This window comes from Galendromus occidentalis, unplaced genomic scaffold, assembly GCF_000255335.2.
Source record: "Galendromus occidentalis unplaced genomic scaffold, Mocc_1.1 scf7180000077512, whole genome shotgun sequence".
Lineage (NCBI taxonomy): Eukaryota > Metazoa > Arthropoda > Arachnida > Mesostigmata > Phytoseiidae > Galendromus > Galendromus occidentalis.
The window spans coordinates 917,101-931,938 of NW_003805500.1; the positions used below are offsets into that span (position 1 = coordinate 917,101).

Consider the following 14,838-nt stretch of genomic DNA (forward strand, 5'->3'; position numbering starts at 1 on the left):
CCGACCGTTCTCTCCAACCTCCCAACTTCCTGTGATTCATGCTTCGGTGTCTACTACGGCCATTCCTTTGATCTCTTCGCGCTCGGTCCCATTCAGATTAAGATAACTGTTGCTCGTGGCGGAGCGAATAATCACCGCCGAACACTCTGCGTAGCTCGCTCACTCCCTCTGGGGGGAGGCGACTCATGTAAAGGATGTCACCATATGGCACTGAAACTCAAGCTCGTGGAGGATGCAGCGATCGGCGTATCGCGCGTGACATTCGACAACGGGTTGGGGAATTTCCTCGTAACTTCCACCGAAAAAGTATTTTCTGGCCTCATTCCATTGAACCCCAGCGAGTGAAGATCGAGGTTCACCAATAGACACGAACCCAATTCAGTCATTGCATTTTTCAATCGTCATTTCCTCTCTCGGGTGGAGCTGCTGCGAAAAGTTCGAAGTTCATAGAGTCCGGGAGAAATCCGACATTGCACGTTTCGAATAATGCCTGACGTGCTCGGAATGAGTCGCTGCGCCAGCTTCCAAACTTTCTCGTGCTGTCTGGGAGGAGGTCCGTTATTTACTTAGAGTGTGCACCCGAGTCGCGACTCTAGATCGTAGTTGATCCACAGACTAGTAGAGAAACTTTTGTGACATGAACTATTGACTCGTTCATTGTGTGGAAGACCTACCGGCTCGCTATGAGGTGAGTGGAACGGCGATCCGTTTTTTCGGAGGACGGTGCATCGATTCGTTTCGAAGTCTTCGCTCCGTTTTTCCGGAATTACAGTTAGAGACGGAATCCGAATCGATAAATTCCAATCAGTGGTAGGCGTTCTGTGTCGAGTTCATCGGAGCGAAATCATTGGACCGACGGAATAATTCTCCATCGAGGGAGTGAATATTTCGGAGTTTAGTGTTCTTCTGAGAGGATTCCATGGCAGCTAGGATCAGACGCCTGACGGTGGAAGGGTTGATGCGACCCTGAATTTCTCTAGCCGACATGTGTTCACCTGTTTGTCGCTCAATCCAGAACGGTCCTTTGATTAGGCCGTTTTCCCGAGCCTATTTCTATCAGCACAATGAACAATGTTACCCTTGTGTTAAAATCCATACCGGCTGTTATGTTAGAAAAAGCAAAGCAAGCTCCCCTTCTCTTCCACCGAGCCTGAGATAGACTGCGTGCTCCCGCATGGGGCCTTAGATCATTCCCAGGCGTTGGAAGTATCTCAGAAGACAAGAGAGCGTTGTCAGAACCCCTTCCAACGGAAACTTTCGGCTCATGCCTGATACCTTCAGTTATTATGTCTCCGAGCTTTCGCATCGGTGCTCAGCTGACTCGAGTTAGGCCGCCGTACTCGGGCTATTCGCGGTCCCGATCGATGAGACTTCCCGGGAACGGAAGAGCGATCGAGACCTGTATTTATACCGCCAGGTTCGAAATCAGTGACCGATAACCCCGACGAGAGTTGGCCAGAAGAGCGGAGATTACCGACTTCTCCATGCCAATGCAAGAAACTCGATGCGAGGAGCGCCGCCAAGGTTAAAGCCTGGCACGGCGGTAGCCAATCATTAGCGAGAGGCCTTGTACATAAATGTTTATGGAACAGTTGTTTTTTCTAGAGGAGTTTCCTCAAAGCCGACGGCTGTCGATATCGAGCCCTGGTGTGAACAAGTTGCTTTTGTTTAGGCCGTTACAGGGTTCGCGGAGGAACACTAAACGGATCGAATATTCTAGACGATTTGTTTTCTATCGCCGTCTTCACCGACCCACCCCTAGCCCCGACCCTTGTTCTCGTGGTCCATCTGCGGATGAGTACGCGTGGACGACCGCTTGTTATATCCTAACTCACAGCTGTCAATGACTGTTTGAACATTCCTTGTGGGCTTCCCCGAAGCCTTCTCATACAGCGAATCCCTCCGATGTTCTTGATGATTATTGTTCAGATGTAAACTGGTCCGGACTTCCTTGGGAGCTAGCGATGGCTGCGGTAGAAAGGTCGGGTCGGCAGAGTTTTTCGCACCGTCGTCGATCGTTCTCAACCGACTCGCACCTTTTTGCGAGCACTCACTCATGAGTTACACAATCTCAATGCTCTGCGGTGAGCTAGCTCGTTCGGTACCGATCCGGTCTGAGTCAGAACACTCATCGAGGCCACAGGAAGAAAGACGTTATCAACGTGAGACTTCCGCTTTGAAAATACGCTCTATAGATGGATTGGGTTCAGGACCGGTGCGAACGCTATCGGTTGTCGAGCTCGAGAAATTCCAAGAATCGGGGAGGATACGGCACCCATCAGGAGCAATCAATCGAAGTTGCTGTGATCTGACTCAAGCTGATCACCCATGCGTTCTGACTTTGGCTCAATCTTAGTTTGCCCTCTTGCTCTGCCAGTGTCCTCCCGCCACGAGATCGGACAAACTTCGAATCCCTCCCGGATTCCCGCTCTGCTTCACGGCGTAGGCTAATGAGGAAAGTCTGAGCGAACCCAGGACCTTCCAGTGCGATGTTAGCCCGATAGGGGCCGGAATATCCTATCCGTTGTCCTTTCCACGAACGCAGGCCCGTTCGTCGTTCCCGTCGTAGATTATTTCATTCATCAATTTCTCGTTCCGAACAACCTCGCAGAGGCTGGACCTAGCCGGTCAACTCAGTTGTCGGAATCGCTCCGGTTCCGAGCGTCAAATGCTTTCCCTTGTTGAACGACCTTTCCACAAGGAGCTCCCTCTCCGGAACCGTTCTTGCCTGAAAATTGTGGCTTTTATGAGCCTCCAACAGAGTTCGGCGGTACGGCTAACCGTGAGCACGAGCTAATCGGTGAACATCCGGTGGATTATGCTTGCCTGAGTCGAACCATGCTTTGCAGAGCGTTGGGACGGTGGACACCGTTGCTACTACTGTTGTTCGGTGCGGTTTTTCAAGACTCTCTCGGTGCTGCTAGTGAAGTCAAAGCCGACCGGCGGAAGAGACAGGCGAGACCTTTCGATGATGAAGTACAGGAACCCAGAGAAGTGAGACCCACGATCGTTAGGGCGCCCGACCCGAGATATCGCTACGACCCGCATCGACAGCAGAGGCCTCACGACCCTCGTCAGGACCCCCGTCACGACCCTCGTCAGGACCCCCGCCACGACCCTCGTCATGACCCCCGCCACGACCCTCGTCAGGACCCCCGTCACGACCCTCGTCAAGACCCTCGTTATGCGGTCCATCAACAGGAACGAGCCCCTCCGCCGAGGCGTCCTGAGACCCCCCGTTACGACCCTCGCTTGGAAGCCGTAAGTACGAGTTGCTGAAGTTGAATTCAATTTCTCTCCCCGGGCCGTCGGGAGATTTTCACCGCTTTTCGAGTAGTGAACGGGGTTGACGTGAGGAGTATGGGAACATATGTCTCAACTGGCCTGCGCGGAGGAGCCGAAGTTCACCTGAATTAAAGCAATGACCGCTTTCTAGTATTTGGCCGAGCTGCCCCAGGACGAGCGAGAGCTCGATGTTTCAGAGAGTAGGCAGTTTTACCAGGAATACACATCACAGGTTAGCTTAGATTTAGCGGGAGAGGGACACAGTCTTCCGATACGATGCACGATGCGCTCGGCATGGAATACAAGATTCGGACGCACGTGACGGTGGGCCCATGAGAATACTTTGCTTGCGGACTATGACAGTCGGTCCGGTGGGAGTCGGCTGCGCATGGAAATTTATCATTGGCAGAATGGACAAAGGAGCTTAGCCGTGAGAGAATGAGGGGGGATGTAGGCGTTCGCACAGCGACCAGAGACCGCGGAGGAAGCACAGAAAACCGTGGCGCACCTCGGGCTTGGGTCGTCTGCCGGTTTCTGATCTTCTGCCCTGCGCCCTCTGATTCAGTGTCCACTTTCCAGAGACGCCGGATTTTCACGGAGTTTGACGAATTAGGCGAGGAGAAGGGAAATTGGACTGAATGGGACACCAGCGCTCCTTGCTCGCGGTCCTGTGGCGGAGGCGTCACGTTCAAGACGAGGACCTGCTTGGATGAACCTTGCGATGGACCTACGAGAATATACTCGACTTGCAACAAACACGACTGCCCGAAAAACGAGACTCAAGAAGATTTCTTGCTTCGACAATGTCAGCGAATGAATAGCGTGCCTCACGAAGGTCGCTACTATAGCTGGGTCGTCCGACGGAGACACGGTGAGCGTATACACACGTTATATTCAATTAATTATAGATATATTCAAATTATCGATTTATGCTGGATTTCAAAGATTCCTATGGTTTGGGGATTTAGGATTTGGTGAATCTTAACCTTGAGCGCGGACGGGAACCAGAACTGGCTAGTGTTTTCTTCCAACCGATTCGTTAATAAAAACGAGCATCTTTTGTAGATCGCAATCCGTGTGAGTTAAACTGTTCGCCAAGAGATCGTGACCTCGACCTGAGGGCCCGGCACAATGTGATCGACGGGACCCGTTGCTACCACGCCGGTTTCGACCAGTGTGTCGATGGACAGTGCGTTGTGAGTATTACGCTGAATCATACATCTCCCCTAAACCACTGATGGGTTCGAAGAAAAACTAATCAGCTCGATTGAGGATTTCTCTCCTCCACGATCATCTGAGGGATACACTCAAGTTCTCGATGATTCCAGGCTACTGGTTGCGATGGACTGTTGGGCTCGAGGAAACGGATCGACAAATGCTTGGTATGCGGCGGAGAGAACAAGAATTGTAATACCACCACGCACAATGAGAACCGGGTCCAGCTGCCCATGGGATACGTTCCGATTCTCGTGATACCCAAAGGGGCCACTTCCATCATGGTTCGCGAGTCTCACGTGACAAAGAACTATATCTGTGAGTATTTCGTCTTCTTTCCCGAAAAATTGAGTTCTCGCAGATTGAGTCCAACACCGCATCATCCTCACCGGACCTGCTCTTCCCCAGCCCTGAGAGATCTGAACGGGACATCGTATCTCAACAAAGTCTACGAGATCGACTCCAGCAAGGCCTTCATGGCCGGAGGCGTCCGCTTCCACTACACTAGAAACCCACAGTACATGAACGGGCGGGAATTCCTGCGCGCCGAGGGCCCGACGAATGAAACTCTGGTCGTTGTGGTAGGTCTCAGATAGTCTCCGTCTCGATATGTTCGTGGAATCGGCGATGAATTCCGAGTCATGCGAAATATTCTGATTGATCTGCCTGATGTTCGTAGCTCCTGCTTCAAGAGATGAACCGCGGATTCGAAGTGGAATTTTCGCTGAAAGAAATCCCCGGACAACCCAGACCTCGTTCTGGAGAATTCCAATGGCAAAAAGGAGAATGGGAACCTTGCACCGATCCCTGCGGGGAACGCAACACAACTCGGGTGGTTCGATGCGCCAGCATCATCACAGATCTCGAGGCTCAAGACGTCAACGAATGCGAAGCGTCCGAGGAGCCCCCGAGCATGAAATCTTGCCCTGTGGACAACTGCCAGTCTGAATGGTTCACCGGTCCCTGGGAACGGTGCAGCGATACTTGCGGAAACGGAACCCAGACCCGAGCCGTTTTCTGTTCGACGGCCGCTGGCGAAGGTGTGAGAGTCCTGCCCGACCGATTGTGTAGAGAAAAGGGAGAACGCCCACCGAGCGAGCAAGAATGCTCATCGAACGAGTCCTGCGACAAATGGGAAGCTGGAGAATGGGGCGAGGTGAGTGTTCTTCTCCGATAAGGGAGCTGATCGATAGAAAACGTCCTCGATCGCCTTATCGTCATCGGATTGCGAGCTCTAAATCTTTATTCGATTATTCGAACTTTCCAGAGCGAGAAAAAATGCGGCGTCACTAAGGTGACTCGTGAAGTCACTTGTATACGCCAGATGGAGAACTCGACCGATGGCGTCGAGCTCGACGCGCCGGACTGCCTTGTTGACCTGAAGCCGGCCGCAGAGAAGGAACTCCTCCTCGAGCCGTGCACCGGCGTGGAGTGGGCGGTCAGCGAATGGTCCCCCTGCACCGAATGTGGCTCCACGGTTCAAACCAGACGAGTCGAATGCGTCAACGAAGAAGGTCGGCGGCGATTTGTTCGGTTTCGGCAATTTCTACGACTTTGCTGTATTAGATGTCCTCCGAGCCTCATACCGAGGAACGGAGCGACGTGCTCGGAGGAGAGCTGAATGTAAAACTAATAGTTTTCCCGATCTGTAGGACACGTGTACGGAGATTCGTACTGCTCGGGAAGACCGAAACCCGAGTCGGAACAAGCTTGCGCAGATGCCCCGATTTGTGAGCATCGTTGGTTCACCTCGGAATGGAGTGCGTGCTCGGTCTCCTGCGGATCCGGGATCCAAAGCCGATTAGTCTTCTGTGCGAGTTTCGACCAGAACGGCACAGCTGCGACCATTGCGGACGCGACCAACTGTGGAGGAGAAGCGCCTGGAGAGAAACAGGCTTGCCACAACGACCCTTGCGAACACGTCTGGCTCTCGTCACCGTGGAACAAACAGGTTAGGTTCCAGACGATCGACAGTGATTCATTTATTTGTTCGAAATCGATTCATTGCTCTTACAAAGGACCACGACCGAAGTTCGAGCTCTGCGGCAGCTGTTCATTCGGACCTAGAATCTATCTGTACCAACAACAATAATTCGTCACCAGTGTCCCGAGAATGCTTGCGGAGGAATTCCTCGCAAGCGGTCGACTTTCTGCTACAAGGACAATACTGTCACTCAAGACTGTCCTGAAGACCAAAAACCAGCTGAGGTCGACGACTGCAGCCCCCAGGCCTGTCCCGCGGACCAGATCAGCGTTCTCGGTGAATGCGTTAGTACCGAACACGGTTGCTGTCCCGACGGTGTCACCATCGCCGGACCCGACTTCACCGGATGTCCTGCGTTCGACAGAGAAAACTTCACCACCCCGTGCGCAGAAACCGAATGGGGATGCTGCCGAGACCTTGTGACACCTGCGTTCGGACCCTTCGAGTGAGTCACGGAAATCTGCCTTTAGAACATTATGACCAGGAGGAGGGAAAGAAATAACGTCGATGACCGCCTCATAGCGCTGGATGTTCTCTCTTCGCTTTGTGCAACGGAACCATCTTCGGATGCTGTCAAGACGAGGAAACTCCAGCCGAGGGACCGAATTTCGCCGGATGCGTTGTGCCTTGCGACAAGACTCTCTTCGGCTGCTGCCCTGACGGAGTGACTGCGGCCACCGAGGAGGACCAGCTGACCGGCTGCCCCGCGAACACAACAGAGGTTCCGGACGAAGAAGACGTCACAACACTCGGCGCAGGTGATTTTTCTGAAGGAGCTCTGGAAATTCGTTCTCGATGACTAGCGATGAGGCTCAAGCTAATTCCCGACAATCTGATAGTGATCGTCGAGACTGAAGACATGGGATCTGGAGGATCAGGAGACGGCGAGATCGAAGGTTCCGGAGAGGAAATACCTGAGTCGGACTGCGCGGAGAGCGAGCACGGATGTTGTCCGGACAACGTACTTCCCGCAAAAGATGCTGAAAAACGGCGAGGATGTGTTCATTGTCGTGGTAAGCCTCGGGACAACAAGAGTCATTCCTGGAGCGGATACCGCCTCTATGAAGAACTCCATTTTTTCCTTCTGCTGCAGCGCATAAATACGGATGCTGTCCGGATGGGGTCACGGCCGCGCTCGGCAAGAAGTTCAAAGGCTGCGAAGAGGTTTGCAGAAACTCCACTTACGGCTGCTGTGCCGACGGCTTCTTCCCGGCGAGAGGTCCTGCTCACCAGGGATGTCAACCGGTAAGCTCTCCCTCTAGACCCTACCTGTGTGTCGTCTCAACCGAAGCTCTGAATTGATCACCATTTTTCCGGAAGATACTCTCTCAGACCATCGAATTATTCAATCTCGTTCCAGGTCGATTGTAAGGACAGTAAATATGGTTGTTGTGGTGGGAAACTCAAGATCCCTGCCGCTGGCCCGCTGAAACAAGGGTGCGATAATTGCACAGAATCAGTTTACGGTTGCTGCTCGAACAACGAAGACTTCGCTCTCGGACCGAACAGCGAAGGCTGCTGTGCAGACTCTCCCCATGGATGCTGTCCGGACAACAAGACTCTAGCTCAGGGCCCAGATCTCGCGGGATGCCCCTGTGCCACTCTGGAGTTCGGTTGTTGTCCCGACAAAGTCACGCCAGCACTCGGACCAAAACTATACGTAAGTAGAATCACCGGGAACGTGATGTTCGCTTCAACCCCGTCGATTATCCTTCCATGGAGATGCCCTTTTTAGCGACGAAGTCGAAATTCGCAAAAACCCGAAACTCCTACGAAATTGCGAAAAATCGCAAGAATTTGCTTGGGAGCACGGCGAGGACGGCTCCTGAAAACGAATGAGCTCTGCAAGCTCGACCCTCGCGGCGAGTCCTGATCCGGCCGTGTCTCCGATCTCCGAACTCGTGGCCAAGCTCAAGCAATGCCTGGGTCTCACCGAGCCCAGTTGAGGTCCGCGACACCCTCGATTCTCAGAGCCTAGTTCCACGATCTTGGAAAAGATCTTTCTGGATTTTTCTAAGAGAGTACGATCCTGGACCGAATGAAAATTATGAGCTTCGCGGGAATCGCTCGTGGTTCCGAGGAATTTCGCGGCCGCAACGAAAACCTAGATTCCTAGTTATCCTTCGAATCTCTAAATCGGACGCCGATTTCAGGGCTGCTCGTGCGAAAACAGCGAGTTCGGATGCTGCCCCGATTTAATCACTCCCGCCCTAGGACCCGCACAGGCAAACTGCACCTGCGACCGGACGGCGTTCGGTTGCTGCCCCGATGGTGTCACAGCGGCGCTCGGTCCAGACGTTCGGAGGAGCTGCGACTGCCGACTGTCTCAGTTCGGTTGTTGTCCTGACGGGAAAACTGCCGCTACAGGTATGATATTTTGAATTCCTCCTCGTCCCAGCAGCCGGGTGAGGGGAGCCCGTGATTTCTTGACCAATCTCGGAATATTTTGGGCGAGAAGAGCTGAGACCATGACGCGAGAAATGACGCTTCTCCATCGGGTGACAGGTCAGTCGCATCGAGGGTGCTACTGCCACTCAATGAAGTATGGATGTTGTCCCGACAATCACACTCCGGCAGCTGGACCCAACTATCTGGGCTGCCCGTGCCAGAGCACCCATTACGGATGCTGCGCAGATGGTGTCACCAAGAAACTCGGCCCCCGCAACGAGGGTTGTGAGGACTGCACGAAACTCAAGTTCGGCTGTTGCGCCGACGGAGATCACGCCGCCCGAGGACCCGATCACCAAGGCTGCCCATGCGACACGACGGAATTCGGCTGTTGTCCCGACCGAGTCACTCCCTCCAAGGGCAAGGACAACGAAGGCTGTCCTGAAGTGCCTTGTCACCAAACCCAGTTCGGTTGTTGTCCGGATCGCGTTTCCGCTGCCAAAGGCCCCAGTCTGGAGGGTTGCGTCATGACGGAAGAAGAACGGCGGAGGTACGAGGAACACCGACGAGGTATGGATACACGACGAAGACCACCGGGAGACTACGCGCCGCCCACGAGACCGCCGTACTACGAGCCGAAGAGAATGCGCGAGGCCTGCTTCCAACCAGACGACCGCGGTCCGTGTGGTAACTGGACCCTCGTATACTATTACAACTCCCAGAACGCCACATGCCAGATGTTCTACTATGGTGGCTGCGGCGGAAACGACAATCGATTCCCAGACAAGGAAACTTGCGAGGGCTTCTGCTTGACCGATGGCTTCTCCGTTCCGAAAAACGTCCCATCCATCGACACGAACGAGATCATTCCGACGGCGAGACGCACCGAACGCCATCCTTGCGATCTTCCCAAAGAGGCGGGACCTTGCAGAGGAACATCCGAGCGATTCTGGTAGGTTGCGTGCAAAAGGAACTCGTCCGAGGTCCGAACCGGGGGGACCCTGCGCTCGAAAAAGTTTTTTTTCTTCCCTCCCACTCTCCATTCTTTCTAGGTACAACCAGATCACCAATCAGTGCGAACGGTTCACCTACGGATGTCAGGGCAACGAGAACAATTTCATCACGCACAAGGCTTGCACCGAGAGATGCAAGATCCTATCCAGCACCGAGAAGTGTTCCCTGCCGAAGGTCAGCTCGAGGACCTGTAACGATCCCCAGACTTTGTTCCGCTACAACTACAAGACCCACACGTGCGAGTCGTACAAAGGTTGCACCGAGGACACGAACGTCTTCCGTGACTATAACCTGTGCGTCTCCACGTGCCGCGACATGGACAGATACGTGAGTGGCTCGTTCTGCTCAAATCTACGTAACTTACCGGCTCCCTTGGCTCCGGGATAACGTACCCAGAGCACTTAGTTTACGGCCTATCAGCTGACGCTTCATCATTCTTTCCCTCGACGAGTACAGGATATGAGCTCGACAGTCTGCGCCCTGCCCAAGGATTCAGGACCTTGCTTAGACTATACGGCCGCGTGGGCTTTCGAGAACGGAACTTGCCGACCGTTCCACTATGGGGGCTGCGAGGGTAACGCCAATCGATTCTCAACCCAACAAGAATGCCAATCTACGTGTCATCCCGAGGGAACACACATCGGCCGAGACGATGCTGGTGGATCGATTTCGTCGAGGATCGCCACCTGTGAGTTCCTTGAGGCGTCGAATCAGCCCGATTGAAGGCACGCCATCATTTTCACATGGATCCTCACCCGAAGTCTACTCTCATTCACTCCTCGGTATTGAGTCCGTCTGATCTATTCTCCCACAGCCGTTCACATGTGTGAACAACCTCGTGAGGTCGGGCCCTGCCAGAACTTCGAGGCTCGCTACTACTACGACGCGGCTGCGAGGACTTGCTACACCTTCAATTACGGAGGCTGCAGAGGGAACATGAACAACTTCATGACTTTGGACGATTGTCAGAGACACTGTGCCTTCCGGCACGGGAGCCTCGTCCCGCAACAACCGCGTTCCTCTACGTTCAATGTTAGGGATTGCCAGATGCCAAAAGATCGAGGAACTTGCTCCGGCAGCTCGGGAATGTTCTACTACAATCCCAACGACGGAGTCTGCCGCGAGTTCACCTACAGCGGTTGCGGAGGAAACAACAATCGATTCCAGACGAGACACGAGTGCGAGAGGAGCTGCAAGAACGCTCAGGTTTGTGGCATTTCGCGCTTGAGGAATTTATGCGAAAATATATTGTTCACCGCACTCAAATGCGGCACTAAAAGCGATCCGGAGGGGTAACCCCCAACCATGTGCTCCAAACACTTCTGGTGATTGATCGATCGATTAATTAACTGATTGCTCCTATTCGGTCTCCAGAACCGGTGCCATCTACCAACGATCAAGGGACGCTGCGGAGGAAACTACAAAGTGTGGACCTACGACGCTCAGAAAGATATCTGCAAACAATTCGATTTCAGCGGCTGTCAAGGCAACGCAAATCGTTTTGATTCTAAAGCGGAGTGCGAGAAGAGCTGCGTCCGCAACACGCTCGAAGTCACGGGAATATCCATCGACTTCCCAGGTGAGTCGATCATGCCGATGATCAGAGGCTAGGAGGCTTGATCCTCAGGGCGCTCACAATTTCGGTCTGAGACACGAGTCACACCCCACACCACGGGATCTGGGTCTAGTTAAGAGTTCCGAATCGTTCCACAGACAAGTGCACCTTGAAAGCTGATTCCGGAGGCTGCGCACACAATCTGCAGAAATACTACTTCGATCTCCGGAGCGGAAAATGCCTCCCATTCCTGTGGGGAGGCTGCGAAGGCAACGACAACCGTTTCGAGACTTTCAACGACTGTCAGAAGGCTTGCTACATCCCAGCGATCAGAGCAAACTGTGAGTTTGGGAATGTGGGGACGCGAGGCGGAAATCCCAGTCGGAATCCTTCGCCGGACTTTGAGGTTTCAGCATGAAAGTAATGAGGCAAGAAATTCTTCCAGTGATCAGACCGAATCACCAGAGCTCGATTAATGATTATGAGGTTCCTCTGAACAAGAACGGTACGTGAAAAGTCGAGATCATCGCCGGCATTGTGTATTCCATTCGATTCGACGAAAAAATTCGAAAATTCAATCGATTCATAACTCCGCTGTGCACGATTTTTCAGAGGTCTGCACGCAGCCGGTAAAATACGGCAGCGGGAACTGTTCAGACGCTCAAGAAGTAGTCCGGTTCTATTACGATGCTCAATCGGAACGGTGTCTCTCTTTCCCGTATCGTGGATGCGAAGGAAACCAGAACAACTTCGTCTCTTCGGAGGTAAGTATCGCCGGCCCACCGTCTTCGACAGTCTCTATGTCCCGGAAATTTGAGGTTTTTCGGGAGAAATCAATTATTATCGATAATTTATTCGACCCCGACAGAAATGCTTCTCGTTCTGCAACGGAGTCCGGATCCAACGACCTGACGAACCCCTCTTGATCGATCCTCGAAGACCGACTTCGGTACCGGAGCGATGTCCAACGGATAACTGCGGCGTCCAGGACTGCCGCGGAATGGGAGAGAGGCGAGAGGTTCTTCCGAACGGTTGCGCCCGCTGTGTCTGCAAACACCCTTGCGATGTAGGTCCCACTCTTTTCAAGGAAGCATTTTCGATGAATCGTTCGAGCTGACTGTGAGCCGAGCTCCGATTTTCACGATCAGGGACTGATTATCCCCGACGAATAATCAGTAATCAAATATTATTCCTCATCGATTCGCCCAGGGAGTCCGCTGTGGAGAGGGAGACCGGTGCGCCGTGCAGTACTCACAGAACTCCTACATAGGTTTCTGTAGACCGATTAATAAACCAGGGGAGTGCCCGAAACTCACCTGCGACGAAAGAGATCGCGGGAAGAACTACTGCAGCGACGACTCGGCATGCGACGGTCTCAAGAAATGTTGTAACACAGGCTGCAACAACGTCTGCTCGCCTCCAGAGGTAAGAGAGTCCCATTGATTATCACGATTATTCAGCACAGCCCTCGCGGCTCTCTTGGAAGCTCGCCGCTCCTCCCCCTGAGTCTCGGTCGATCCTTTTCCAGTCCGAAGATACAGACATGAAGGAGGTCGTTGTTATCGAAGGCGAGACCGCCACTCTCGAGTGCCCGCTCCCGAGCACGGAGATGTCCCAGCAATGGACGAAGAACGGAGAGGACGTCGAAGGCGATCGTTTCGACCAGGACGGTAGAGTTCTCCGCATCTCCGGCGTGACCAAGAAGGACGCAGGAGTCTACGACTGCGCCGAAGGAGACAATCCGAGCAACAAGATGAGGGTCGCGCTCCGCATCGCAGGTAGCGTTCGGTTCGATTTCGGGAGCAGACGCTCCCCGCCTATTTCGATCGCGACATGATCCGTGCGACTCGTTCCGAAATCGACGTTTCTCTCCGTAGCACCTCCGAAAATCATCAAGGAGAATCCAGTGGTCGAGACACAGGTCGCCGCCACGGCGAACTTGTCTTGCACCGTCGTTGGAGGCTTCCCTCGGCCATCGATAGTCTGGTCCAAGAACGACACCCGTCTGCCATCGAGGAGCAGCAAGTACAGACAGTTGCCCGAGAACACCCTACAGATTCTCGACGTTGATCAGAGGGACCAGGATCTCTACTTGTGTCAGGCGAACAACGATCAGGGCAGAGCGCAATTCATGGTTGCGCTCATCATCCCCGTTCAGAGTAACGACGAGCACCAGAGCAAGGGTCAGGAACTTGCTCAAAAGGTATGTGATCGGGTTCACGGGGTTCGGATTTCGATGAACATTGCCTCCACGAGCCTCCTTGAGTTCTTCACATAAAGCATGCTCCAACTCGTACTTCGTATCCTCAGGCCCGTGATGACGCTAAAAATCCGTGATAGCCCGATGAGATCTGGGAGAAGGATCCGATTGCTCGGAGCGTCACGATCCAAACGTCAAGAGACAACTCCGGAGGGATCCGAGCGCGAGCTCGATCACTACGAATGATGATTTTACGAAAAATGATTCTTAAACGAAACCGAACGATTCCAACGAAATTTCACGCTGCCACGAGAACTTGTAGTTCGGCCGTAGTGCGCCATCTTTGTGGTAGACCTGCCCGATACTCTACCCGCTCGAAGCAGCGATTTCCTTGAGGACCGGTACTATAAAAACAAGGAAAAAATTGTGCCTGAGGATACAGAGCTCTCATTGGAGGAAGTTCTACATCGCGCGACGCATTCGGCTAATGATGCACTGAGCTCTTTTCGAGGTTCAGGAGCATTTTGAGAAATCAACTTTTCACGATAACTAACGTACATACTCATTTATGCCAATGGTACTAACGATTCAACTTACGATAACGATAACTTTGTAAAACCTGCTAGATCGGAGACATATTATATATACTTTATAGCTTTCTATTCGAATGTATATAACAAGATTCTTATTGTCAAATAAAACTCAGCCTCGAGCTTGAATGAGATCGTTCTCACTGCTCGCCGATTCAAACGATTTTTCGACAGCGAGGGCCCTTGCCCGGTTCATCATACGAATTATCTGCGACACTCGATTACTTATGTAATGCGCTGGACGTAGAGACGTATGACACATTCATGATGATTTTCGCGGAAATTCGCGGCCTCCATTGAAACTCTATGGGGAGTAGCCGGAAATTCCCGCGAATATTCGCGGAAAAATGGTGGTCCGCGAAAAATTTAAATCCCTAATGATGAATGATGATAGTACCGAGAATACCTGAGAATCAAAATTGGTGTCGGAAAATCGAATATTGGGGCCACAAGAACACCGCGTCCATTCAAAACTTTCTCTAAACGTTCTTCAAACACTAACGTACATAGCAGATTCCGACAGTGGTCACGAGCGTGCTTGTCATTGCTGAAGCAAGAGAAAAGTCTGGTCCCCTTCTGTTCCCGACAGCCCTCTCCCCAACTTCGC

The 14,838-nt window shown here is 52.8% G+C and overlaps 1 protein-coding gene across 1 annotated transcript; it reads left to right on the plus strand.

Moving 5' to 3' along the window:
- Positions 1–2,838: 2,838 nt before the first annotated feature.
- LOC100908528 (papilin) lies at positions 2,839–14,367 on the plus strand. Its single transcript, XM_029112531.1, has 27 exons — positions 2,839–3,261; positions 3,865–4,156; positions 4,351–4,481; positions 4,614–4,818; positions 4,909–5,081; positions 5,180–5,656; positions 5,768–6,014; positions 6,153–6,451; positions 6,604–6,929; positions 7,007–7,259; positions 7,335–7,497; positions 7,578–7,729; positions 7,845–8,144; positions 8,638–8,851; positions 8,990–9,824; positions 9,925–10,213; positions 10,343–10,574; positions 10,701–11,092; positions 11,261–11,465; positions 11,600–11,782; positions 11,887–11,946; positions 12,054–12,205; positions 12,310–12,507; positions 12,651–12,866; positions 12,949–13,219; positions 13,319–13,644; positions 13,752–14,367. The coding sequence occupies exons 1-27, from the start codon at positions 2,839–2,841 to the stop codon at positions 13,776–13,778; spliced, it is 7,041 nt and encodes a 2,346-aa protein (XP_028968364.1). The 3' UTR covers positions 13,779–14,367.
- Positions 14,368–14,838: the final 471 nt, after the last annotated feature.